We start from the raw sequence: 26,154 nt of genomic DNA, 5'->3' as shown, positions 1-26,154 counted from the left end.
GAGACTGACTCGTGCTCTGTAGGTCAGTTCTTGCCTGCTGGTTTTTACTTTATTTTGAGTTGAGCTGTTCCTTCGCTTCCTGAATAGGACGTAGAAAGGTGGGAGTCAGGACTACCGGGAGCTGCTCGCAAGCTGGGAGAGAGCTGATGCTGATACTGTGCTCAGGTGTGTTGCTGCCTCAGTTTCCCCATCTGTGTTAGGTGGAGGGATGTGCGGGGAGCAGAGTCCTGCTCCTGCCAGAGAGCGTCTGCACCCAGTGCTCATGGGCCCGTGGGTGTGCTGGGTCGGGCTGAGACCAGCGGGCGTCTGGGCGTGCTGTGGGGCAGGAGGATCCGGACCGGTCTGAGCGCAGGGCTGGGGTGCGACCGTTGCTTTACGGAGCCCATCCGGGATGATGCTGCTGCAAGAGGAGCTTGAGAGCCAGAGCCCCAGGCCTGGTTTGCTGTCTTATTTCTAGGATCAAATCCTGCTCCTTGGTTTCGAGTCAGCTGAATCCCAAACCTTTCCCTCCGTTGCTTTGGACACGCTCGTTTGCTCTATGCTGTGTAACAGCACTAAGGCGATCCCGGGGCTGGGTCTGTGGTGGGGCTGGAGGAGAGGTCAGCCCCTGTGAGTGGAGGGGGTGTGGGGGGCAGTGTGGTGGAGCTGTCTGCCCCAGACCCCTCCCCAGTTGAGTTGCCCAGTACGTGCCAGCCGGTGGGAGAAGGGGCGGACGAAGCCTCGTGCTGGGGTCCAGCGCAGCCCCCCAGTCCGGCAGCACCAGGGCTCAGTGCTGCGACAGCTCGCCCTGCACTGGCCATCTCTGCCCGGCGGGGTGGCAGGAGGGGATGCTGTGCCCCTCCGAAAGCTCCAGGGCTGCAGGTATGTGCTGGTGCAGAAGCGGCCGGGTTTGCTGTGTGCATACTTGTGCGTTCCTCCTCCGGCTGCGCTACCTTGTAAAGCACAAAAGAATAATGAGAGGAGCTGGGGTGATTTAGTGCAGGCGCCGGGAGAGAAATACCAAGGCCTTAGATGGAAACATTCCCCTTGACAGCTCGCCTGCAGACTCCCTCCTTTTGCTTTTTTTTTTTGTTTTCCCTTACCCCCCCTGAAATTCCTGGGCCGCTGCCGTGCAGGGAAGCCCGAGGGTGTGGGTAGACTCCGGAGCCCCCGGCTCTGGTGGCTGCACCGGTGGCTTTTGCACGTGGATGCATCACGCTGGGGCGTTGGGCAGAGGGAGCCAGGGGCTACCCTGGGCTGGCAGCGGGCTTGGGGCAGCAGGTTTTGGGGAGCCACGTCACGGATCGCTGCATCCACGCTCGTTCCACGCCCCCGCAGCACACCCCGTGCTCTCCTGCCTCCAACCTCTTCCCTGCCTTTCGCAAGAGCTAATTGCTGCCTTGGGCGTGCAAAAAAATAAACCCCAACAGGTTTCCTACTTTCGTTAACAGGAGGCAAAATATTAGAAACATGGAGCTGTAATTAGCGGGCTGATGGCAGCCGCTCGCGTTCCCTGCGGAGCGGCCTGCGAGGGGAGATGCACTTTTGGAGAAGGTCGCCTCTGCCCACCTTTCCCTCGTGCTTCCCCCGTGACCTTGGCCCCCGGTGCGTGGCTCAGAGCTGCCATCCTCCCTTTTGGTCCCCACAGCCCCGTGGGAGGCAGGAGAGGAGGAGGAGGATGGTGTGATGGTATAATGCTGCTTGAGGACGATGCTCTGGTTTCTTCCCCATCCATGGTGGCTTCAGCGGCAGGGTTTGTGTGTCCCCTGCGTGGGGATGAGCGTGCAAACGTGGCTGGGGGGTGGTGGCAGTTGTTTGGGGACGTGAGCCCTGACTTGTGCCCTTGCACGTGGCTGCGTATGGGAGAAATACTACGGGCTCTGCCGTCCGTGGGCTGGTGCGATTCATGCTCTGGTGACCGGGGAGCGTGGGGAGCTGGGGCTGGTGGCGGTGACATCTTGGGGCCAGCGGTGACATCTCCTTCCCGCGCCTCTGAAAACGCGTGTCACTCCGAGCCAGCGGCCACGCGTGACAGCGTTACACGTTGCCTGCGATAACCGGGGGCCTTTTTTTTTTGTGTGTGTGTCCCCACCCTGGCGTCACCTCCGGCGTCCCAGCTCGCAGACGGTGAGGTGCGTAGGAGTCGGCCCCGCGTGGGAGTTGGGGAATTTTAACTCGCCGCGTTGCGGAGCTGCCGCTGCGCCTGCGGGGCCGGCGGTTCTCGCCGCGGGGATGCGGGAGGAGAAGATGCTGCTTTTCCCCGGGCGCTGCCTCGGGGGCTGCCAGCGGGTGAGCGCAGGAGAAGCCCTGAGCTCCTTCTGGCCCTGCAGCGAATCCGCTGGCATTGGGGTTCCTGTAACGAAAACGCCGGTTCCTGAGCTGCAGCATCAGCCCTGCGCTGCGGACCGAGTCGCTCCCGCTCCGTGACTCAGTTTCCCCCGGTGCGGTGGCTGTGCGAGGCCCCAGCGCTTCCTGGGTGTTGTGCTGGTCCCTTTCCAGCTGCGAGGGGGCACGTTTAGTCCTCCCACTCTTGCAGGGTGAAGGCTGGGAGCTTCTTCCCCCCCCTGCTGCATTGCAAGGGAAGTGAGAGGGTCTTGGGGTCGTTGGGGTCTCCCCGCTTGGATTTTGGCTCTTGCATTTACCCGTCCCCGTGCACAGCACCCCGTGGTGCCCGCTGCCTCCCCCGTGTGGGGCAGCTGCGGGGTGGGTGTCACTGGGGGTTTCCCACTGGGTGGCCCCGCCGTAGAGACACGGGGAGGGAAATGCCACCGTCCCCTCCCTGGGGCACGGCGCAGCGCGCTCCGGCGAAGGAAGCGGATGCCGTGGTGGTGGGAGGAGGCGCCGGCGAGGAGGTAACATCCCGTGGGCGACACAGATGTCTGCCCAGGGGAGCCCCGGCGGGGGACGGTGGCTGGTCTGGGCAGCCAGGGCTGGGGGGAAGGAGCAAGGAGAGGTGGGCACCAGCGTTACCGGGGGAAGAGGGACAGATCCTGCTTCCTCGCTGCACGGGTGCCGGCGCAGGGTGCTGTGAGTGGAGCTTGTGCCTGGAGAGAGCGTTTCGGGGTGTTTCGCTTTGGCTTCTTCCCCCCCTTGCCTCTTCCACCCTCCCCTGCTTGGGACAGGGCCCCTCTCCATGGCGTCGGGGTGGAGGGTGCAGGTTCCCACACCACGACCTTCACTGCCCGCTGCCATCCTGCGCCTCCTCCCTTCTGGGCTGCCAGCGAGCGCTTGGTCCCGAGGGTGACAATCCTCCCCGGGATGCGCCCATGGGCAGTGGGCTGCATCCGTGCCCCCCGGGAGCTGGCCATGGCCCTCCAGAGCATGGGGTTTGCGGCCGTGGGTCACCGTCTTGGCTCCTTCCACCCATCTCTCTCCCGAGGAGGTGATAACGCCCAGTAGTTCTCTGGGTGCCCTCTCTGGGTGTCCCCTGGGGCGCCCCGGCCGCCCGGCACAGGAGGGGTTAAGCGGGCAGGCTTGCCATGGGTGTTGCTGGGAACAAGCCCGCTGCCATCTGCACATTGCGATTTGGTGAGTGTGCAGGGGAGGGGCCCGATCCCGAGTGCTGCGGCCCCCCCCCGCTTTGCATGGGGGTGGGGGGGGCTCCGCTGCAGCGCAGGGTGGGAGGCAGGGGGCTGGGGGGGGCTCTGCTGCTGCTCAAAAGCCACCAAGCATCGGTGTCACCATGGCCTGGGGACCACTTCTTGCTCCGCATCGCCCTGGGCATGTCACTTCATCTCAGTCGTGCCCCCGCCGTGGGAGACACCCGGCTCAGCCCCAGCAGGGGCCCGGGTGGGGAGTCACAGCCCCCTCCCCATATGTGCCAAGAGCTGCGTCTGCTCAAAGCTCTGGTCTCTGTCGAACCTGGGCAGGGTGTGTTGTGCCAAGGTCCTGGTACACCCACCCTGGCGCAGGGAGCCCCGCGCGCTCCCTCGCATCTCCCTGCACGCTGCGAGGGGCTGCAGCGGCTGCCTGGCGGGGTCCCTTCCCCTCCCCAAACACCCTCCGCCAGCAGCAGCGCTTCACACGTCTCTCCTGGTGATTTTCTCGGCAGATGCAGCCGTTCCAGCAGCTTTTCAGCTCCCTCTGCCATTCGAGCGTCGCTCCCACGCGGGACCGCAGCTCCCAGCAGCTGCTGGTGGGTCTGTGCGGTGGAGGGAGAGCTGGGAGAGCTGCATGGTCTCACCTGGGACAATTCCTGGCGAGCAGGCAGGGAAAGGTGCTTCGGGCCTGGGTGTCTGCGTTAATGGGCTACTTTGGCATTTGGAGCCCGTGTGTCTTGTCTGGAGAGTCAGTCTGTCCGTGCGGCTGTGCGTTGGGGTCAGCACAGCCCCTCCGCTGGGGATGGAGCTCCGCTTTTAATTTCTAAAGAGAAAAGTCTTAAACCCAGACCAGGGAGAGTAATTTTGGGGTTTGGGCGTTTTTTTTTTTTTCTCCCCACTTGGCAACATAAACAGCATCCCTGACAGCTTTACATTGGGTTTGCCATGGCAACCTACAGCAGCCGAGTGTTTCCACCACCCCATCCCCGCAGCAGGAGAGGAGATGGAGCCCAGCGGGTGCTGCCCGAGGGGCAGCGTGTGGGGCTGGGGTGCGGGCAGGCTCCGTGCCGATGCAGCCAGACGAGTGTTGGGGAAGGTGATAAACTTTGATCCAAATGGCGTGAGGCTTGCTCAGTGGGCCTGATCCTGCCTGGCCGAGCTGCCCTGCCAGCCCGGCGGGGTTGGTGGCTCTGGGCAGGGGAGGTGGTGGCTGGTGTTGTTCTTCCTTGGCACGGTGCTTTGTGCCCCGGATGGTGGGAGATGTCCAGGGGGGACCTGAGCTGGGGTGTGGATTTTCCCCTCCTTCATGGGTCAAAAAAACCCACCTGGCTTGGTCAGGGCTTGCTCCATCTCTGCCGGGGTGGATGGGGAGGTGCTGACGTCTGCCTGCCAGCGTCTGCTCCGAGCGCGCTGAGCTGAGCAGGGAGGATCCGTGCTCTTGCCCGGTGGCCCAGCGATAGCTGCTCAGGCTGGCGTTTGCCGTGGGCTGTGCCGCCAGCGTCGCAGCGAGCCCACCCATGGCTCGACTGAAGGTGTCACGTGTGAAATATCCCACTTATTTTTTCCCACATCCCCCTCTCAGCAGCCTGCTTTCCTCTCCCCCGTGCTTAAAAGCCAGCGAGTCCCTTTCCCCGTGCCAGCGGCTGCCCGGGGCGGGCACACGCGGAGGGCACATGCGGAGGGCTGCTCCGGCTCTCCCCAGCCAGGACGGAGGTGTCGTGCAGCCGTTTATTATTCCGGGCAGGTTTGCCTGCAGCACCGCATCGGCTTTGCTGCTCCTCGCCAGCTGCTCCCTCCTTCCCAGAGCGTTCACACTCCTTCCCCCGGCCCACAGGTCCAGAGGGTCCGTGTCCTTCCCCGCTGCCACCCCCAAACTCCTCCTTGTCTGCAGCTCCCCTTGTCCTGCTCGGGGACGTTACTGGGGAGGTGACGCAGCGCTGGGGGGTCCCGTGCAGCTGGTTCCCACGCAGGGCAGGGCTCTCGGGCTCTCGGTCAGGCTCTCCCACCTGGGCTCTGTTTTCCTACCCTGCGTGACCCTTGAGGAGCATTTTAGTGCCTGAGGGCTCTGGAAATTAATTATTTCATTTTATATGATGGGGACTGAGTGCTGCTGGAGTCCTTAGGAGGTAGGGAAGCCTGAGCACTGCTCTCCACTTGCCTGGGATGGATCCTTCCCAGCGTGGGAGCCTGTCCTGTGCTGGTGCGATGGGGCAGAGATGGGCCAGGGATGGGGCTTGGACCTGGCTGATGCTCTGCCCCCAACCTGGGGCTGGAGGAGGATGCTCAAAGCAGGAGGCAGGAGCCTTCCCCTGCTGTGGTCCCTCCTTTCGTCTTGACCAGCAAAGCGAGTCCCTGGGGCCGGCACTGCTGGAGGGAAGGAGCCTCACGGCTGGGCACGGGCTGGTGATGATCGGTGCCCTGTGGGCTCCTTCAGGGGTAATTACGGACTAGGCCGCTACAGTATTAATTGTCTTTCTCTTAACCTCTGAGCTCTCCTCAGAAGGGGCTAGTTGCTACGAAAGGGGAAAAAATTAGTGTGTTGACATGAGGGGAATTATCTTTTTTCCTCTTAATCAGCAGGACTCTGCTTAATTGGACCTGCCGTGTCCTACCTCCCACTGCCGGCAGCTTTCATGCCGTTAGGTGATAGATGAGCTCAGCTCTGCGAGGAGCTGTGGGGTGACTGGGCTGGGCATGGGCAAGATGCTGGGGCAAGGAAGGATGCTGGTGGTCTCTGGTCTATGGGGCAGCAGCAACGCTCTGTGATGAGGGTGCAAGTTTGGGTGCCCCAGGAGCCCCAGTGCTGTGGGGGGAGCACGTCCCTGTGCTCCCCACCCCTTTGCTGCCTGCAGCTGGCGGACAGGACCCTCCCATGGTGTCCCTGGGGTTCGGTTGGTGCCTGTCGCCTCCTGATAACACCGAGAGCCGCCCTGGGCATTGCTGGCGAGGAGGGGAGCTGCTCGCGGGAGCTTAGGTCGTGTGTGCAGGGAGGGGTTTGCTTTTTGGGGGTCTTGCTGCCCCACAGTTTGCAAAGCCAGTGTGACCAGGGCTGGAATTGGGGTTGTTTGCTTCAGGGTGATTCTGGGACGGCCCCATGATGGTCTGATGCCCGTCTGTTGGGTTGGCGGGGGCTGGTACATCCCGTGTGCTCCTGGGCAACAGCGATGGGTGTTCTCCCACCTTCCTGCTGTTGGCCGCTTGCTCTGCCCGCTCTGGACCTCGGCCTCAGTGCTGGTGCTGCCTTAGTGTCTGTTCCCCTTTTGTTATTCATTTATATTGCTCTAGGAGAGACTTTTCTCTCCATAAAGAGCCTCCCTTGCAGGCTCTTTGCCTCTGTAGTGCTGGAGCGGTGGCTGGGAGCATCGCTGCTGGCACCTGAGCTTGGGAGCAGAGCCCGAGGGCACCCTGGGCGAGAGAAAGCCCTTTCCCCTCTGGCCCATGCTGCTCCACCTGCTCCCTCCATGTCCCTAGCACCCATCCTCTCTGCCTGGGATGCCAGCAGGACACCCCAGACCCCAAACCTCTGGGGAAGAGGGGAGCTGCGGGGTGCTCATGGTCCCTCCCTGGCTGCAGTGCTTGGGTCTTGCTGGCTGCAGCGGGTTTGGGGCTCGCCTGCCCTCGCTGGCAGGGCTGGGGTGTAACCTGGCTGGCAGCGGTTTGGGGCTTGGCGAGCCGGGGCTGAGACCCCGCTCGCTGCCTTCGAGGGGACGGCACGAGAGCTTGCAAGCCGAGTAGGGAGGGCTTCCCAAGACACAGCCTCAAAGGGCATCATTAATGCAAAAGCTTCTTTATTTTAGAGCAACACGTGGGGTTTAGCAGCTTCTCTGGTTCCTGCTGAATCTCTCCGCTGATTACAAGCCCGCTGGGTGCTGCGAGCCCCTTTCCATGGGTGCTGGCTAGCTGGGGGGATGCTTCTGCTTACCTGTGGTCAGCGCGGTGAGCTGGCCCCGGGCCGGCAGCCCGTGGAGGAAGCAGCTGTTTTCCACTGCCGAGATGTATTTTTAAACCAAACTGAATGGGAGCGTTTTTCTGGGCCGGGCAGCTGGGGGTTGAGCGAAGAACCACCTGGGAGCCCTTCCTGCCCGGCCCTGCACGCTGCCGGAGCTGCTGCTGCTGGTTGTCCCTGTGGCGTGGCCGAGCGCCTCCGAAACACCCCAATCTGCGCCGCGCCCGTCCGAGCTCCCCGCAAAGTCAACTTCTGCTCGTTTTTGGTCAAATCACGCTAATCCTCAGGGCTGGGTGAGCAAGCCAGCACCTCCAAACCACGTTACTTCTGGCAGGCGCCCACCCTCGGGTGCCAGTGCTCCTGCTCGCCCATCCCATGGGGCACGTGCATTTATTCGCAGGCCTCCTAACGCCGGTATTTTTGTTTCCCATCCTTGTTTTTGCAGCTCCAGTTGCTGTGGTATCCAGGGAGCCCTCCTCCTTCTGTGGGAGATGCACGCTGGTCGTTGCTAAGGTCGCCTCCGTGGTAACATGCACATCCTGTTTACACCTTTATCTGGAGAAGTTGGGCTCGGTTAGAGGCACCCGCTTCACCCGGGCAGCCCCCAGGGAAGGGACCGCACCGAGCATCCCCCCGCCGGACCCTTGAGGGAGGGTGCTGCAGGAGCCGCGAGCCGGCGTTGCCGTCAAGATGACGAACAACATGGCCGACCACCACCCCGGGAACTCGGTTGCTGAAGGCAACCATGAAGGGGACTTTGGTTGCTCCATGGTGGAGCTCAGGAACCTCATGGAGCTGAGGAGCGCCGAGGCAGTTGCCCGGCTCAATGACTCCTACGGCGGCGTGCAGAATGTCTGCAAGAGGTTGAAGACGTCGCCAGTTGAAGGTAAGCGGCCGTCCTGTGGTCTGCGAGGTGGGACCACCCGCTCGGGTCCGGCTGGTGCCTCTGGGCTGGAGCTGTGCGAGGTTCAAGCTGGTGGCTGGAGGGTGATGGCTCAAATAGCTCATGGCTGAGCTCAGAACGTGGTCCCCTTGCATCCGTCACAAGCCTCCTGGGAGATGGCTCCCTGCGTCTTAATGAAATGATCATTTACGGTAGAGAAGGAGGAATAAAAAAAAAGGAAAAGAGGAGAAGTGTCTTCCCTGGGGGTTCCCCTGAGGTGTAGCCCGCAGCCCTGCGTCCCCTGGGAGGATGGAGCGGCGGTGGGGTGCGGGCAGGGGTGAGGAGCTGATGGAGCACAAGAGGGGCGCAGGGGGGGCTCCTCTCTGCAACCCAGCTGCTGCCCCGCAGGTCGGCACCAGCCTCTCCCCTGTTCAGTAATTCCCAGCGAGGGCGGCCGGGCTGCGTGGGGTGCGGGCGGAGGAGGTTGGAGCATGGCCGGGCTGCGTGGAGCTCGTTTGCAGGGTGTTAGCATCTCGGCCGAGGGTCGGGCAACGCGCCCCCGAAGGGGATCGATCGCTGCTGGGGCTGGGGAGGTGCGGGTGGGCTTCCCCCAGCTCCATAGCGCTTCTCGAGTGGCTGTGGGAGCGTGAAACCTGGCTGGGTGCTTCTGAGCATCACGGCGCTGAGCGGTGGCGGTGGTGCTTGCCTGCGGGTGCCAGGTTGCTTCTGGGAGGCTTTGGTGGAAGGATGTCACCTCTCCTCCCCCTGGTCCGGGCTGGCCTTTTGGGGGGCCCCCATATCGAGGGGTAGGCACTGGGGCTCCCTGCGTGGGGTGACTGCGGGTGTCTTTGCACCCCTTCCTTGGCATTAAAAGGGGTACAGGGGGGAGAGACCCTCTGCTTCCAGCACCGAGGGGCTGGGAACGGTGCTGGCAGGATGCGGCCCCGCAGCGGCTGTGTGGGATGGGGGGACGTGGCTGCGCCTCGGCTCTGAAAACTTGTGGGTTATTATTAGTGCCGTAAGGTGGGGGTTAGCGTGTTTCCCAGCTGTGAGTGGGACCGGGAAGGGGAGACAATATCGGGATGTCATTAGAGAAGGGGGGGGAGTCCCGGTGGAAATACCAAGTCCAGGTCGCAAAACAATGTGTTTGACCCTGCCAAAGTGGGAGCGCGCTCCTTTGGGGGTGGGAGGGGAGGGGGGAAGCGAACCCGAAAGGCTCTGCCTTGGCCTCGTGGCTCTTGCTGAGGGTGAGGCGAAGGGCTGCCCTTCGGTCCCGAGCGCTCTGGTTGGCGTTGCTGTATCCTGTGCCCCCAGCATATCCCTGTTGAGCCCAGAGAGCAAAGAAAGGTTATTTCCTACGAGTTGGGATTTTTAGGAAGGGTGAAGGCCCAAGGCAGCCTGCGGCACCTCCATCCCATCCTGTTGTGCCAGGACTCTCCACGGGCACCTACCCGAGAGCCCAACGCACGGTGTGACACCGCTGTGGTGCCACGAAGAGGGAAGCCCCGGACGGCTGGGGAAGCTGCCAGCTGGGAGCATGTCCCCTGCCTCGATGCATCCGTGGGTGAAGCCTGGGAAATGGGGTCCCCAGGCAGCTGCTCGCCCCGGAGAGCGCAGGGCAGCACAGGCGAGCTCGGGTTGTGTCTGAGGTGGGATGTCCCAGCCTGGGTTTAGTGAAAGACATGCGATCTGGAGAGTGCTGGCTACATCTTAGCACGTGTAGCGTGGGGCTTTTTTCTTCTGGGAAGTCTTCTGGCTTTCCACCTCCTCCACAAGCCCCGTCCCCGTGGTGGGTTGGGCAGGGTGGGAAGGGGAGCGGGGCTGTGGCGGCGAAGCACAGGCGGCTTCGGTGAGTCACTGATTAGAGCGTCTCCTTTCCCGGTCACCCCGGGGTGACGAGTGTCAGCACACACTGCCTCAACTCACCCGCTGACGGCAGCGGCTCCCAGGAGGTTCAGGTTGGACATTAGGAAGAATTTCTTCTGAGAAGGGGTCATTAGACATTGGAAGGGGCTGCCCAGGGAGGTGGTGGAGTCGCCATCTCTGGAGGGGTTTAAGAAAAGCCTGGACATGACACTTAGTGCCCTGATCTAGTTGACATGGTGGTGTCAGGGCAATGGTTGGACTCGGTGAGCCCAGAGGTTTCTTCCAACCTGATTGATTCTGGGATTCTGTGAGCCTGCTTTGGGGGCTCCTTGCGTGAGGGCTTCGCCACCCAAAAGCAGCTTTCCTGGGCTGTGGTGCCTCCTCTCTCATCACGGACCGATGACTGCACAGGGGTTTTGTTCTCCTGCTGTCACTTGTGGCCTCCATCCAAAATTTCTGCTCCACACCCCCACTAACCCATCACCCCCAGGCCCTTCAGTGGCCTCAGCCACGGGGGATTTGGTGGCAGCGTGCCTGGGGTCTGTGCCCATGGCTTCTGCTCTTTGCGACCCTCCTGTGTCAGCACAGATGAATTGAAAGCCCCCTCCTCCCCAATTGCCCCAGGAGGGTGGGGGGCAGCTCTAGGGCCATGCCCGTGGGTGGGACGTGGGCTTTGGGGCAGCCACGTGTGCACCCTCCCATGCCCCGTGGCAGCATACCGCATCCTCGTGCAGGAGCACGTGTGTGCCCGGCACGCCTGCCCACGGCACACGCCGTGCCTCCCCGCCGCTGGCATGAGTCAAGCCGCGGCAGTTAGCCATATTTTCCATCCGTCCCGCCAGAGACGTTGGGTGGGAAGCGTTCCCACATGGGCTGGGCTCGGGGAGATCCCAGGATCCTGCTGCCCCGTCACGGTCGGGTGGGGACACCTGGGCTGCTCTGCCAGCGTGTCCCCTCCCTGCAGCCGCAGGGTGTAGTCGGAGGAGAAAGCGGGTGCGTGGGGCAGGGATGGGATTCATCCTGCTGCTTCCTCCCGGCTGGGGTACAATGGAGCTGGCAGGGAGGTGTCCCCAGAGCGGGAGGGCTCGGTCCCCCTCGGGAGGGCATCGCTGCCAGGCTGCTCCAGGCACCGGGAAGTGTCCAGGGCCGGGCGTTACAGCCGCCTGCCCGCTGCATCTCGGGAGCTGGCACCAGCCCCACGGCCCGTCTTAAGGTGGAGAGCAGGGGGGCTCGGCACGGCGCTGGGTTGAGGCGGTGCTGAGCAGGGGAGGCTGCTCTCCCCTTGGACTCCATCAGCTTTTTAATGGCTTTAATGCAGAGGATGATGGGGGGAGGCAGCGGGGCAAATTGCCATCTCCCATCGCTGGCCCCTGTCCCAGGATGGGCGGGCTGGGAAGGCTGCTGTGCTCGCAGTCCCTGGCGACCTGGGGCAGGAGCTTGTGCCCCCCCTTGTGCCCCCCCTTGTGCCCCCCCTTGTGCCCCCCCTTGTGCCCCCCCTTGTGCCCCCCCTTGTGCCCCCCCTTGTGCCCCCCCTTGTGCCCCCTGTTTTCCTCCCCTCTCTCCGGGGTTGCTCCGTGCAGCCGGAGGGGAGCAGCAGCCCAGCTCAGGGCTGTCCTGCTCCTTTCCTCGCTCCCACCACCCCTTTTTCAGCAGTGGGAGCAGCCCCGTGTCCCCTCCACCAGCTCCCTGCAGGAGCTGCCCTGGCCACACCGCCTCAGCCTCTGCAGCCGGGACGCGTCCGTGGGGCTCGGCTGAGCTCGGAGACGCTCCCGCTGCGCCCAGTCGCTTTCCGCGGCGGCTGCTCCTCCGAGCTGGCAGGAGAAGAGGGATCAGGTGGCTCCGACAGCTCCGAGCGCCGCTCGCGGTGCCAGATTTACGGCTAATTTGATGCAGCATGTAAACAAGCCGGCCAGTGCCAACTGGCATTAACTGGCACTCGGGTGCTTCGCGAGGCTGCAGCACCGGGGAGAGGCGGCTCGGTGTCCTCGTCCCCCTGCCCCATGGGTTGGATGTCCCCCACCCCACCACTTGAATGTCCCCTGCCCCACAGGTGATGGGAGCAAAGCCCTGCCTTGGCTCCCCTCACCCTGCACCTCATTCCCCCCATGCAGGCATGGAGCTGCTCCTCACAGGGGTCCCACCGGTGCTGGTGGGGGGCAGCGGTGGGGTTTGCCCTCATCTGTCTCTTCCCCTCTCCAGGCCTGTCCGGGAACCCGACCGACCTGGAGAAGAGGCGGCAGGTCTTCGGGCAGAACTTTATTCCTCCCAAAAAGGCCAAGACGTTCCTGCAGTTAGTGTGGGAGGCACTCCAGGACGTCACGCTGATCATCTTGGAAATCGCAGCCATAATCTCCCTGGGCCTGTCCTTCTACCACCCTCCAGGCGGTGATAATGAACGTGAGTCCCTGAGGTCCCTGCAGCACGGTGGGGGACCCGTGGGAGCCACCGTGCCCAGCTGGGACAGGTCCTGTCTCTGGAAGGTCACCCCGTGGGTGCCTTCACCCTGGTGCAGATGGAGCAGGGAGATAATTCTGCTCACCTTTTAGGTGGTGGCATCTCGCCATCCTTGGCATGGTCCCATCCACATCCAGGGACCTGTGCTGATGGACGTGTCTGGGCACAGCTGTGATCACAACATGGCTCAGAGCTGTTCCTTGCCGCTCCCCTGAAAAGATGCAGAGAGACCAAGGGGTCTGTCTAGTCCAAGTCCCATGGGGCTTCTCTTTCGGTTTGGGCACGGAGGGACAAGGCTGGCTGTCCCCTGGTACCCACCCCCCCAACCAGGGAGTGCTCCTCCCAGCCCTGACACCCCGTGTGTGACTGAGCAACGGCGTTGGGCGAGTGTCTCCTCCCTGGCTCTGGTTCTCTGTATCGTTGGAGGACTCGAGCAGGGGCAGGGATCCGGCGGTGCAGGGAGACAGTGACTCACTCAAGGGTCACGCTGCGGAGGGAGGGCTGGGTGCTGCGGCTGGAAATAGAAGCCGGTTGTCCCGGCTCTTGGCCCAACCTCTGCCAAAAATGAAAAGGGAAAGAAAGAGGGGGAGCGAAAAAAAACCCAAATGCCTCTAGGGATGTTAAAACCCTCTCCTGAGAGCAGGGGAAGCCCTTGGACCAGCTCAGGGAGGAGTAAGTGTCTTCCAGGCTCTGCTCTGCAGTGTTACTCGGGGGAAAGCGGGTGTCTTGTTGTGCAAACGAGTTTCCTCCCTCCGCCCGCAGTGTGCGGCCAGTCGACGGGTGGTGTGGAGGACGAGGGCGAGTCGCAGGCCGGCTGGATCGAGGGGGCGGCTATCTTGTTTTCGGTGATCATCGTGGTGCTGGTGACGGCCTTCAATGACTGGAGCAAGGAGAAGCAATTCCGGGGCCTCCAGAGCCGCATCGAGCAGGAGCAGAAGTTCACGGTCATCCGCAAGGGACAGGTGATTCAGATCCCGGTGGCCGAGATCGTGGTGGGAGACATCGCGCAGATCAAGTACGGTGAGTGGAGGCGGCGGTGGCTGGGGTCTGTCCCTCCACCTTGGCAGCCTTGGTGGTTCCTCCTCTGCTTTGCCAGCCCTTCCAGGAGCGATGGGAGATGCTCCACTGACCTTGCTGCTTGCCAGCCTGGAGTTGGGCTGGCAGAGCTAAGCCAGGCTCCGCACACAGCTTTAGGGTCGCTTCAGCGACCTGCTGATCTCAAAAATTATTCATTTTCATGTCCTTGTTGGTGAACATCTCCTTAGCAAGGAGGAACGTGATCTCAGCAAGGAGCTGGAGCCCTTGGGCTAAGCTCCTCGTTCACTGGGGGATATGCTCATCCCATGCAGCTCCTGTCGGGAAGGAGGCTGGTCCAACGAGGTGTTCATCGGGCTTTTTTCCTTCCTCAGCGGGTGGATGATGGGATCATGTAATGGTTTGGCTGTATCGGGAGGCTTTGGGAAGGATGTGGTGTTGACTCAGTAAAACCAGATGGGGAAGCACTGTCTGATTGAGCAGAAGTCCTCCCAACGAACGCCTTCGTACATCAGTGAAGATTTTGGAGCTATTGGATATCATCTTAGAATACCCGTCTGTCTTATAATCCCCATCTGTTGCTTCTCCTTCCTCTGGATTTGGTCTGAGGCTGAGTCTTGAGTCCTTTTGCTGACACACGAAGCCTCCTCCTGGGATGGGGCAGGCAGGGGTGAGCTGCGGCTGCCCGGGCCGGGGCTGACCCCCCTCTGTGCTCCTCTCCTAGGTGATCTCTTGCCAGCAGACGGGATCCTGATCCAGGGCAATGACCTGAAAATAGACGAGAGCTCACTGACCGGGGAGTCAGACCAAGTCAAGAAATCGCTGGATAAAGACCCCATGCTGCTGTCAGGTGGGGATCCCGGGCGGCTCACGCTTGGTGATGGGTTTGTGCTGGGATGGAGGGATGGTTGCTCTCATGTCCCGGTGCTGGGGAGGAGATGGGAACTGCGTGCCAGTGTCCTGTCTCACCGTGGCCTTCCTGCTGTGCCAGGTACCCACGTGATGGAGGGCTCCGGCAGGATGGTGGTGACCGCCGTGGGTATCAACTCCCAGACGGGAATCATCTTCACTCTCCTGGGTGCGGGAGAAGGAGACGAGGAAAAGAAGGTGAAGAAAGGTAAGGAGAGCAACTGAACCTGCCTTTTTCCCTCCTTTTGCCTTTCTCCCTTTCCTGGGAAGCATCCACCGGTGTGCCACAAGCTACGCCCACACCCGTGGGACGTGGTTGTGTGTTAGTGCCCGTGAGCCAGGCAGGTACGGTGAGCTCTCCCCTTGGCCCGCAGCATGGGGACTGTGCTGCCTGAGGAAAGCCCCCCGTGCACCCAGACCTCTGCTCACCAGCTCTTTCAGACACGGCTCCAACTGTCTCCATCCAGCTGCAGCCTGGAGTTGCAGGGTTGGGGGGGATCGAGGCTCAGAGGGAAAAGTGGCTGATAGCGATGGCCTGCGGGGCTGCGGCACGGTGCTCGTTGCCCGCCCCGTGGTAGGAAGGTGAGTCCTGGTTGTCTGTAGGATGTTAGTAGCCCATCCAGAACCTTGAGGACTTTGAAGATCTCTGCTGGCGTCCCCTGAGCTCCCTGGGGAAGGCGGCGAGGCGCAGAGGATGGCAAGAGGGAGAGGAGGGGTGGTGGGCTGGGGGTGGAGGGTAGAGAGCAGCCAGGCAGGCTGAGCTGTTCCCGATCATGCTGGGACTCGAATGCTTTCCTGCCTCAGCTCTCACATCTTGCTGCTTATTCCCCTCCTCTGTGCCAGTTCCAATACCAGCTTTAAAGCCAGCATTGGTACAAGTCAGGCTTGGGAAGCTCCTGCTCTCCCCCGTGTCCCCGCAGCCCTGTTCAGCAGGTCTGGGCTCACTGGGAGCAGCCGCAGGGAGCTGGCAGGAGGGAGCTGCTGGCTGGCATCGCTGGCTGCGCCGGGGAGCCCTTCCCGGGAGGCGATGCCAGGCGGGGGGGGAGACTCACCAGGCCTCTCCTGGCAGCTGTTCCGGCTTCGGGCTGCGTGTGCGCTGGGTTTGGTGGCTGTGGAGCTCTTGGGGTTTAGCTGCCAGCTTGGAGGTGGGAGGACGGGGTGAGCCGTGGGAACGGCACTGCTGTGGGAGCTGAGCAGCAGCTCGCCAGGCGCCCAGGCTCGGTGTTTTCCCAGCCTTCAAGCTCTGTCGCTCAGCCCCACAGCGCACCCAGCTCTGCGCCTTGCAGCCCTCTGTTTGGGAGCAGAGTGGGGCAGAGGGCTTCACCGGCCCGGCCCGCACCGTGGTGCTGGGGGATGATGGGCACAAGGTGTATAAACCCCTTCTCACTCAGGGCTTGTTTAGACTGGAGCAGCCCTGTGCTCCCTGTGTTGTGTGAGGATCCCCACGTGCAGACCTTGCCCACCACAGAAGTGGGGAGCAGAGCTCCCCACGATGGGCGTAGTGCTGCCCGCAGTGGGGGACAAGGCTGAGCCTCCTGGGTGGATCTGCTCGCACCCACTGGCAGCAGGAGGTCGGGAGCACTGGTGCTCGGCACGTGCTGCATGGAGGGCAAGCTCTGCTAGATGGTTTCTTCTCCCCGAAGGTCTGAGACACCACTGGCACCCTTTGAAGCACTGACCGGGGTTGTAGCGGGTGCTTTGGAGGTGGGGAAGTCTGAAGCCTTGGGGACGGGGTGCCCGGGGGTGACCTCCCCAGTGCCACGAGCTGTGGACCAAGGCACGAGGGGTGACTGCGGGGTGCTGAGCCCTGCGCACGGATGCTGCGGGAGAGGTGTGCGGCCCCTCGGAGCAGGGCTGGCCCTGGGCTGGCCCACCAGCCGGACGGTGAATGTGGGTCCACGTGCTCAGCCCTCCACCCTTTCTCTCTTTGAACAGGTAAAAAAACCGGAGCCCCCGAAAATCGCAACAAAGGTAACCAGCCTCTCCATCCTTTGAACCAGCACCACACTAACTACCGAGCATTCCTCCTTCCTTCCTTCCTTCCTTCTTCTCATCAGTCTGTGCTCTTTGCTGCTCCGGCGGGACTCTCGCCTCGTTGTCCTGGGAGAGCGTGCAATGGTCCCACAGCCGCTGGCCCCGGCGTGGCATCGCGGTGCCCTCCGGCACCCCACCACGGGGCTCTGTGTAGCTGGGATGGGGCTGGCTGCCTTCCCCCATGGCCACGTTGCCCCTGCGTGGGGCAAAGCCTTTGTGCAGGGAGGACAGGGCTCTTCCAGCAGCCTGGACCATTGGCAGAGCATCCCTTTGTCAGGGCAAACTTCATCCATGTTGACATGAGCCGCAGCCGTGAGCTGGTGGCTCTGAAGCCCTTGTGCCTGTCAGAAGCCATCCCTTTGTAGGGTTTGTGTTTGGGCACGTCTCGGGGAGAGCTGTGGGTCCCCTCCTGCTGCTCCCAGGATGAAATGTCCCCCGGGGCCTGGCCAACGCGACGGTTGCACCCTCTCCTCCCATGGCCTCGACTCCGTGAGCGTCTCCTCGCCAGTGTTTCTCACACTGTTCTTTGCAGGCTGTGGAGGAAGCCCATTTCTGCACCTCTCTCCACCTCTTTCTCTCTCTTTCTCTCTCCTCTCAGCAGTTTGAGTTTCCCTCCTTCCCGTCAGACTGTGTCCGGGTGCTTGTTTTGTCCGTGTTGGGTTTGTTGTAACCGTGGAGGTGTCCGATGTGGAGCTGCCGTGAGCTCCGGGGTGTCTCGAGCCAGCGAGCGGTGGCAGCCGGGAGGGGACAGGTCCTGGGGTGTCCGCAGGCAGCTGTGGGGCCACTGGTGCTCCTCCAGCCCCTCTTTCCATCCCTCTCCAAAACTTCCAGCTGACCTGGGTCTCCCTGGTGCAGATCTTCAGCTGGGTTAGACCAATTACAGCAACTGAAAGCCTGGCTGTCTCGAATCCTAAAAATGTGAGGGATGGCTCAGGGCTGGGATTCACGGAGCTGGCTCACTCCTCTTCAACCTCCATCTGAATTTCTAACCGTCCCCCTCCATCTCACCCCCTCAGTCGCTCCCCTGGCAAGTGGTTCCTGCTGACCTGCCCACAGGGCACTGCAGAGGTGGCACTGGGAGGGAGTGGGGATGCTCATCAGGGGTCTGGGGGGGACCAGAGCCTCTCTGGGGTCAGCCCAAAGTGCTCCCCATCTGCTGCAGGGTGTAAAGCAGCCCGCAGGGGAGGCTAGAAGAGACCTGCCTGCACCCCAAAGCCTGGCCAGAGGGTTTCCTGCAGTGCTGCCTCAGAGGTGTGACCGGTGCAGGGGTCACATCGCCAGTGTCAGCTCTGAGGGCCCTTTATCCGTGGGGCTGGGGTAGATGGCAGAGAACTGCCCCGCAAAGAGGTGGCAGGCCCCGGAACACAAGGTTTCCATGTGCTCGGATGCGTGTGTCGTTGGGAATGGTTCTTGTTCTGGGTTTTCTCTCTCTCTCCCACCACCATCTTTCTCAGTGGTGTCCTACAGGTTTTCCTGGTCTCTCTCCTGTTCACACGTGGTGTCTTATTTTGCCCTGGGCTGTAGCTAAAACTCAGGATGGTGTGGCCTTAGAGATCCAGCCCCTGAAGAGCCAGGAAGGGGTGGAAAATGAGGAGAAGGAGAAGAAGAAGGTGAAGGTGCCCAAGAAGGAGAAGTCCGTGCTGCAAGGGAAGCTCACGCGCCTGGCAGTGCAGATCGGGAAGGCAGGTGAGTGGTGGCCAAGCACGAGCCGTCACCCCAGAGCTCTTGCTGGAAGTGGCGTGGGAAGAAGAGACTGTCCCCTTCCCCTGCATCCCCTCACCTGCCCCTCTGCCTCTTCTCCCCCCAGGGCTGATCATGTCGGCCATCACGGTCATCATCTTGGTGCTGTACTTCGTGATCGACACGTTTGGGGTGCAGGGGCGGCCCTGGCTGGCGGAGTGCACCCCCATTTACATCCAGTACTTTGTCAAGTTCTTCATCATCGGTGTCACCGTGTTGGTGGTGGCTGTGCCTGAAGGGCTCCCGCTGGCGGTCACCATCTCCCTGGCCTACTCCGTGAAGGTGAGACCACGATGCAGTGGGGTCACTGGGAGCATGATGGGGCAATTCAGGCTTTTGGCTCTGACCTTCCTGGTCCTGGTGCCTGTCGCAGAAAATGATGAAGGACAACAACCTCGTGAGACACTTGGATGCGTGTGAGACCATGGGCAACGCCACTGCCATCTGCTCGGACAAGACGGGCACGCTCACCATGAACCGCATGACCGTGGTACAGGCCTACGTGGGGGACACCCACTACCGCCAGATCCCCGACCCTGAAGCCATCCTGCCCAAGATCCTGGACCTCATAGTCAATGGTGTCGCCATCAACTCAGCCTACACGTCCAAGATTCTGGTGAGCTGGAGAACCACAACCTCGTGTCCCATCCTGCTCCCATCTTGCCATACCCAGGTTTGGCATTGCTTTTCCTTTCGTTTTTCCTCTCCAGCCACCCGAGAAGGAAGGGGGGCTACCCCGGCAAGTGGGGAACAAGACCGAGTGCGCCCTGCTGGGTTTTGTGCTGGACCTGAAGCAGGATTACCAGGCTGTGAGGAACGAGGTGCCGGAGGAGAAGCTCTACAAGGTCTACACCTTCAACTCGGTGCGCAAGTCCATGAGCACGGTGCTGAAGAACGGCAACGGCAACTTCCGCATGTACAGCAAGGGAGCCTCCGAGATCATCCTCCGCAAGTAACCGGCCTCCCTCGCTACGCTCGTCCTCTCCTCGTCCCGTGGGCTTTAGGGTCTCAATGCACCGCAGAGCCGTTCTGGGGGGCTGCGGGGTGGAGGGTGCCCAGCCGCTGTGGAGCGGGGAGGTGGCTATCAGGAGATGCTGCCATGCAAAGTCTGACTATTTTAGGGTGGCTTTGGGGGAGCTGTGGGTGAGGGGGATGCCCCCGTTTTGCAGATGGGGAACGTGGGTGATGGGGAGCAGATCACAGAGCTGGCAGCATGTGCCACCGCCGCTCTCCCTCACCCTCCACCCCGGTCCTGCGTTAGGTGCACCAGGATCCTGGACAAGAACGGTGACCCGCGAGTGTTCAAGGTGAAGGACCGGGATGAGATGGTGAAGAAGGTGATAGAGCCCATGGCCTGCCACGGGCTGCGGACCATCTGCCTGGCCTTCCGTGACTTCCCGGCTGACGCCGAGCCGGACTGGGACAGCGAGAACGAGATCCTGACTGACCTGACCTGCATCGCTGTGGTTGGGATAGAGGACCCTGTGCGGCCAGAGGTACTGCACCCCAGCTCTGCCCTGGCTCTCCTCCACCCCAGCCCCGTTCCTGGGCCAGGAGCCCCTTTCCCTGCTGCTCAGGACTACAAGCCCCTCCTGAAAGCACAAGCAGCTCCTCTGCATCCGTCCCTGAAGTGCCCCACACTACCAGCTCCCTGCTGCTGGCATTTCTCTCTCATACCTGGACAAAATGACCTGGTGACAGGCAGTTTCCCCCCAAAGTTTCCCCCCAACTGCTACCAGGGGTCTGTGCACAAGCCAGACTGGTTCCACACGCAGTTGGAGACACCACGTAGGGGTGACAGAGGGGTGCTGGAGAGGGACAGGGCTGATCTAGCTGGTTTCTCCCTTGCAGCTTGCTGCCCCCCTCTGCCTCCGCCGCGGGGGTGACGGGCTGGCAGCTGGGCTAATGCAATAAGCCCTCTGATACCTGCCTCGTGATTACATTTTGGAGCTTGCCCCTGCGCTCCTGCCTTGCTCGCATCTTTCCTGATTAGATGTTCAAGTATCTGGGTCTGGGAATTGCATTACAGATGCCCCGTCTGCACCGGCTCTGGAGGCCGTTGATTCAATTTGCTAATTTCTCACTAATATCCTCTTCCCCCACCGCTCCCTAATAGATAAACCCATTAGCGCAGCAACGTGCTGCCGGAGCAGTGCGGCGGGCTCGGGTGAAATGCCTCCGCTGTGATGGATCACCGGGCCGTGCCTTGGCACACCGTGGTGGGCCAGGGAGGGGGCGGTGACGTTGCCTTCCCCTTGGGGCCGGGGCTGGAAGATCTTGCGCTGTCTGTGCCGGAGGAGCCGCTCTGGACACGCGTGCAAGTCTGGCTGGAGCCGCGGCGAGGGCAGGAGGCTGCGGTGCAGGAGCAGCTGGCAGCGAGCAGGGGCAGGCGTCCTCTCCGGTCCCCAGTGGCTTCCCCCCTTGCCCTGGGGATAAAGGCTATGCTTGTTCTGGGGGGGCAGTTTTGGGTTCAGCATCTCGTCCCTGGTGCGAGCACCGAGCTGAGCTGCGGGTGGATGCAGGTTCCTGACCCCACCAGGGCCCTTTCCAGGCCCTTCTAGGGAGGGGTACCCAGTGCCAAACCTGAGCACCCTGCCCTGCCCGTCTGCCTGCCCCCCCCCGACTCTGTCCTTGTCCTCCAGGTGCCAGATGCCATCCTGAAGTGCCAGCGTGCGGGGATCACCGTCCGGATGGTGACAGGGGACAACATCAACACTGCCCGCGCCATCGCCACCAAGTGTGGCATCCTGCTGCCAGGGGAGGACTTCTTGTGCCTGGAGGGGAAGGAGTTCAACCGCCTCATCCGCAACGAGAAGGGAGAGGTGGGAGAGCAGCCCTGGGTCCTGCTGGGCAGCGGGTGTGGGTGGTTTCTGGGGGGTCCCTACCCTTTCTCACATGTGCCTTGTCCTGCAGGTGGAACAGGAGCAGCTGGATAAGATCTGGCCCAAGCTGCGTGTGCTGGCCCGCTCCTCCCCGACAGACAAGCACACGCTCGTGAAAGGTGGGCGCCTGCCAGCTCTCCCAGCTGCTGCCTCTCGCCAAAGGGTCTCCTTCTGCTCTGCCCGGGTGCTTTTGCAGCGTAACCTGTGCTGGGAGCCTGCCCTCGGGGCGTATTTTCTCTGAACTGCTTGTCCCTGTTTCAGGAATTATCGACAGCACCGTTGGTGACCAGAGGCAGGTGGTGGCCGTGACTGGGGACGGGACCAACGATGGCCCAGCTCTGAAGAAAGCTGATGTTGGCTTTGCCATGGTACGGAAGGGCGGTGGGTTTTCCCCTGGGGTGGCCTTTGCTCTCCAGGCTGAGAAACTAATGGCACACTTGGCTGTCCTCAACACTTAAATTCCTTCTGGACTGGTGAAACTCTCCTCCAAATCTACAGGATGGCTTAAAAAGAAAAAAGAAACCTTCCTTGGAGGTTTGATTTAATTCTCGTGAACTTTATAGGACTATTAGCAAAAGATTGATGGGAAGCAACATACCGTGGGGCTCCCTGCCCCATGTGCAGGATCAGACCCTGGCCAGGCGTGGGGCTTCGCTGGGTGCTGTGCTTGGGTCTCCAGCGAGTGGGGCTCAGATGGGTTCCCATCACAGATGGGTCTTGCAAATCTCAAGAGAGCTTCTCTGGGAGAGCACCAGGGAACCGGTGTGTTACTGGGCATCGCTTCGGTGCATTTAATTAGTGCAAAGCGAGCGCCTCTGTGTGCCGGCGGCGAGGAACGCAGCGAGCCCCGCTCCTGCAGTGCAGGCTGTGCCTTCTGAGAGGCTGCGGGTGACTTTGGGGAGGCTGAGGGCAGCCCTGCTCGCTGCGGGGCTGCATCCACCTCGGACGGGGCAGAAGGCACCAGGAGGGCGCCCATGTCCCCTGGCATAAGGAGGAAGCCGCGCTTATAAGCTGTTCCCCAGTTTCTCTGCGCTGTGGCCCCTGTCTGGGGCACGCAGAGCGACAGGCTGAAAAGCTGCGCTGACCCAGAGCCCCGCTGGGGTCTGTCCTTGAAGGCGTCCCTGCTGTGGAGCCTCCGCTCTCTCGGGTGCGTTGGCGCAGCCGCATCAGCACTCGCTGTCAAACGTAGGACTGGCACCGGCTCCGCTGGCTCCGGCGGACTTTTCTCTCGGGGCTGTTTTTGGGAAGAAGTGGAGCCGGGTGGACAGCGAGCGTGGAGCTCGCTCGTGACTCACCCCATCGCTCTCTCCCTGGTCCTCAAGGGCATCGCGGGCACGGACGTGGCGAAGGAGGCTTCGGACATCATCCTGACGGACGACAACTTCACCAGCATCGTCAAGGCGGTGATGTGGGGACGCAACGTCTACGACAGCATCTCCAAGTTCTTGCAGTTCCAGCTGACCGTTAACGTCGTGGCTGTGATCGTGGCCTTCACGGGCGCCTGCATCACGCAGGTACGGGGCTCAGCGGGAGGAGAGCGGAGGCTCCTGTGAAACAGGGAGTGGAGAGAAGGGTGGTTTTGGTGGTGTGACGTGTTCTCCCCCGTCTCGCTGCAGGACTCTCCCCTGAAGGCCGTCCAGATGCTGTGGGTGAACCTGATCATGGACACCTTCGCCTCCTTAGCCCTGGCCACGGAGCCCCCGTCCGAGTCCCTGCTGCTGCGCAAGCCATACGGCCGCAACAAGCCGCTCATCTCCCGCACCATGATGAAGAACATCCTGGGGCACGCTGTGTACCAGCTAACTATCATTTTCACGCTGCTTTTTGCGGGTGAGCTTTGAGGCCCCAAGAAACGGCGGGGGGAAGGAGAGGAGCAGGGTCCCAGCACTGCCTCGTGAGCCACCATCCCTCCCCAGTGTTGGGGACCCTCATTCGTAGCTGTCACTTGGTGACCTCACGTTGGCCAGGACGTTATTTAATGGATGGGAAGCGGAGGGGTGATAAGGAGAGGATTTTTTGCTCTAGAGCTCACGGGGTGCAGAGAGAGTTTTAGCCGGGGAAGCAGCTTTTAAGCATTTTTAAGGAAATAAGGGTTTGGTGGAGCTTGCATGGGGGACTCCACCTGGGTCAAGGGATCTTCAGCAAGACCCTGGGATCCTAATTCCACTTCCACCAGTGCAGAGCAGAAGTAAGGAGCAGGATCTCATCTTCTCCTCTCTTCCCTGCCCTTCCCCATCCCCTCCCCAAACCCCCTTGCCTGCTTAGGGGAGAAGTTTTTTGACATCGACAGTGGCCGGAACGCCCCGCTCCACTCCCCCCCCACCGAGCACTACACCATCGTCTTCAACACCTTTGTCATGATGCAGTTGTTCAACGAGATCAACGCACGCAAGATCCACGGGGAGAGGAACGTCTTTGAGTCCATCTACCGCAACCCTATCTTCTGCACGGTGGTGCTGGGGACGTTTGCAGCTCAGGTGAAGCTGCGGGAACAGCGTGGGAATAAGATGGTTGGGCTGGGAGGGGACCATGCTGCGAGCAGGACCTGTGTCTGCTGCGGTCACTGCCCACAGTTCTGTTCTGTCCCCTTATTCTTCTCTAGCAGTTTCTTGGTGACACAAAACCTGAATATTGGGGTCTAAGAGTGTGTTGGGAGGTACCAGGGGTGGCCAGCCAGCTGGTGTCCTGTAAAATTACTAGCCTAGATGTGAGGTCCTCACTTCTCTCGTGATCCCAGGGAAGGCAGGGGGAAGATCCGTGGCTGTAGGGGACCTTTTCATCACGTGGCTGTGCTGTGCAGCCCTTGGAGCTCCCCAGTGTGTGACCTGTTCTCTCCTGTGCTGTAGATCATCATTGTGGAGTTTGGTGGGAAGCCGTTCAGCTGCTCTGGGCTCACCCTGAGCCAGTGGTTCTGGTGTATTTTTATTGGAGTGGGAGAGCTCCTCTGGGGCCAGGTAAGAGCCAGTCTGAAAAAAATACCACATGCCTCCATGCCACGGCGTGCTCGCAGCCCAGCCTGCCTTTCCCTTCCCGCTGCCTCGCTGCCCTTGTTCTCCCCCATATTTATTCGAGGCAGCCTTGGAAGGGGGAGATGCTCCATCCCAGTACCACACCACCAGTAAAGAGAGGAGCTTGCTAACCTTCTCGCTCCCACCCTGCTTGCAGCGGGGCACATCCAGCAGTGGCATGTCTCGGCTGCATCCTGGCATCTCTCAGCTGAGCCCTGGCAGCTCGCTGCAGGAATGTTCCCTCTTGGTCCAGGCTGGTGGTGGGCTCCGTGCTGCCATAGGCTGCAGGCTAAGGAGCTGCTCTCTCCCTGCCTCTCCCCAGCTGATCTGCACTGTCCCAACCAGCCACCTGAAGTTCCTGAAGGAAGCTGGGCACGGCATCACCAAGGAGGAGATCCCAGAGGAGGAGCTGCCTGAAGACGTGGATGAGATTGACCATGCTGAAATGGAGCTGCGGCGCGGGCAGATCCTGTGGTTCAGGGGTCTCAACAGGATACAGACACAGGTACTGGGGGGCAGTGGGTACTGTGGGGCTCTTCCTTCTCTCTCTCTTTCTTTCTCTCTTTCTCCCCAGGGGCTCTGTCTGGAAAGAGGTGACGGCTGCTGCCCGGAGGATGCCATTGCCTCCTGGGCGAGACTTCTCCCACCACCTGTGCCTTTCTGGGTCTGCCCTGGCTGGGGAACCAGGACAGCCTGGCTTTCGGGGACAGCTCGGGGCAGGGGGAGGAACCAGGCTGTTCTGATGCAGAGTGTGGTGTCCTGCAGCCCGAGGCCAGGCTGGTCTGCAGGAGGGTGGATGCGCTGCTGATGGGCACCTCGTGCAGCAGAGGAAGGGGCTTGGAAGCTGTGGGGGGGCCACAGAGCTGCCTGGGCTCTTACCGAGTTGGGCAGCGAGTGGGTGAGCGTTGAAGCTGCTCTCGGTCGCTGCTGGGACGCTGCTCCCAGTGGGGAAGGTGCCCAGGAGGGATCTGCCTGCGCGAGACCCTCTCTGGTCTCACTCCTCTGCTCCACTCCATCCTTCTCAATGGCCCTTTGGTCAAGGGCTCTTGCCACCCCTCCCTGCCAGCTCTCCGGGCTCCTTGCCTGGAGCTCTTGGCCCCGTAGCAGAGAATGGGAGGTGAATCTATCTGTTAATATGGTTTTTACATCAGCTGTTTCTCCCTGACTCATTTTTTCCTGAAAGGGTGTTGTTTTCCCCCCTGACCTGGTGGCTGGGCAGGGCAGGGAGAGCTCCCTGCAGCGAGGTCACTGCCCCTCGTCTTCCCTCGAGGCCTGGGCAGAGCTGCCCCATGGAGGAAAGCTGTAGGTCCCCAGTGGCCCCTGGCATTCAGGGCTGCTTTGTTCTCCTCCTCTGGCCCTCCAGCAAATGGAGATAACCAACCTGGCCCAGCCAGGCTGCGAGCACAGCAGCCGTGTTGTGCCATGATAACTTTGCTTCTCCTCGGTGAGATGTTGCCTTGATGGTTTCAAGGTGGGGTTCAGCTGTGGTTCCCCGCCGTGGTGAGCGGTGAGGGGCAGCTGGGCTCTTCTTGGGAGCCCAGGGCGGTGCTGGTCGCTGGTGCTGGGGAGGCTGAGCTGCCGGCTCAGTCTGGCTCATTCGCATGCAAGATGTGCTGGGAGCACTGGGCCGTTTTGGAAGTGGTCCACGTGTGTTGGAGGCCTGGTGGGTATGAATGGCTGCAGTACCAGCAGCCAGGCATGCCGCTGGGGTTGAGCCCAGAGCCCCCCAGATACTTCTCCCTGCGGCCGTGGTGGACCTGGGTTGAAACAGGCTCTTGCAACATGAAGAACGCTCCCAGACGTTGGCACGTCCTAGAGCCTCTTTAGTGACTCCTTCCCTGGCTGCGGTACCCGGCACGTCGAGCAGAGCAGCCGGCAG

General features: G+C 61.6%; 1 protein-coding gene across 10 annotated transcripts in view; it reads left to right on the top strand.

Moving 5' to 3' along the window:
• The window catches only part of ATP2B4 (ATPase plasma membrane Ca2+ transporting 4), a 48,713-nt gene that overhangs the window by 11,559 nt on the left and 11,000 nt on the right, over window positions 1-26,154 (top strand). For 6 of the 10 annotated variants that reach the window (XM_068419187.1, XM_068419198.1, XM_068419190.1 and 3 more), the window contains exons 2-20: window positions 7,910-8,350; window positions 12,413-12,610; window positions 13,430-13,687; window positions 14,427-14,552; window positions 14,694-14,819; window positions 16,547-16,582; window positions 18,170-18,331; window positions 18,453-18,667; window positions 18,759-19,001; window positions 19,096-19,337; window positions 19,647-19,881; window positions 21,028-21,207; window positions 21,299-21,386; window positions 21,529-21,635; window positions 22,590-22,781; window positions 22,884-23,097; window positions 23,533-23,744; window positions 24,114-24,221; window positions 24,598-24,780. In XM_068419187.1, the coding sequence (XP_068275288.1) occupies window positions 8,155-8,350; window positions 12,413-12,610; window positions 13,430-13,687; window positions 14,427-14,552; window positions 14,694-14,819; window positions 16,547-16,582; window positions 18,170-18,331; window positions 18,453-18,667; window positions 18,759-19,001; window positions 19,096-19,337; window positions 19,647-19,881; window positions 21,028-21,207; window positions 21,299-21,386; window positions 21,529-21,635; window positions 22,590-22,781; window positions 22,884-23,097; window positions 23,533-23,744; window positions 24,114-24,221; window positions 24,598-24,780 (3,321 nt within the window). In that variant the 5' untranslated portion in view covers window positions 7,910-8,154. Of the gene's footprint in view, window positions 1-114; window positions 166-2,909; window positions 2,933-7,909; window positions 8,351-12,412; window positions 12,611-13,429; window positions 13,688-14,426; window positions 14,553-14,693; window positions 14,820-16,546; window positions 16,583-18,169; window positions 18,332-18,452; window positions 18,668-18,758; window positions 19,002-19,095; window positions 19,338-19,646; window positions 19,882-21,027; window positions 21,208-21,298; window positions 21,387-21,528; window positions 21,636-22,589; window positions 22,782-22,883; window positions 23,098-23,532; window positions 23,745-24,113; window positions 24,222-24,597; window positions 24,781-26,154 lie in introns of those variants that run through there. The other 4 variants (XM_068419195.1, XM_068419197.1, XM_068419192.1 and 1 more) reach the window with 3 other exon arrangements.

The sequence above is a fragment of the Nyctibius grandis genome, chromosome 27 (assembly GCF_013368605.1).
Source record: "Nyctibius grandis isolate bNycGra1 chromosome 27, bNycGra1.pri, whole genome shotgun sequence".
In the NCBI taxonomy this organism is placed as follows: domain Eukaryota; kingdom Metazoa; phylum Chordata; class Aves; order Nyctibiiformes; family Nyctibiidae; genus Nyctibius; species Nyctibius grandis.
Note: the sequence above shows the minus strand (reverse complement) of the source record. Positions and strands in the feature narration are given on the sequence as shown.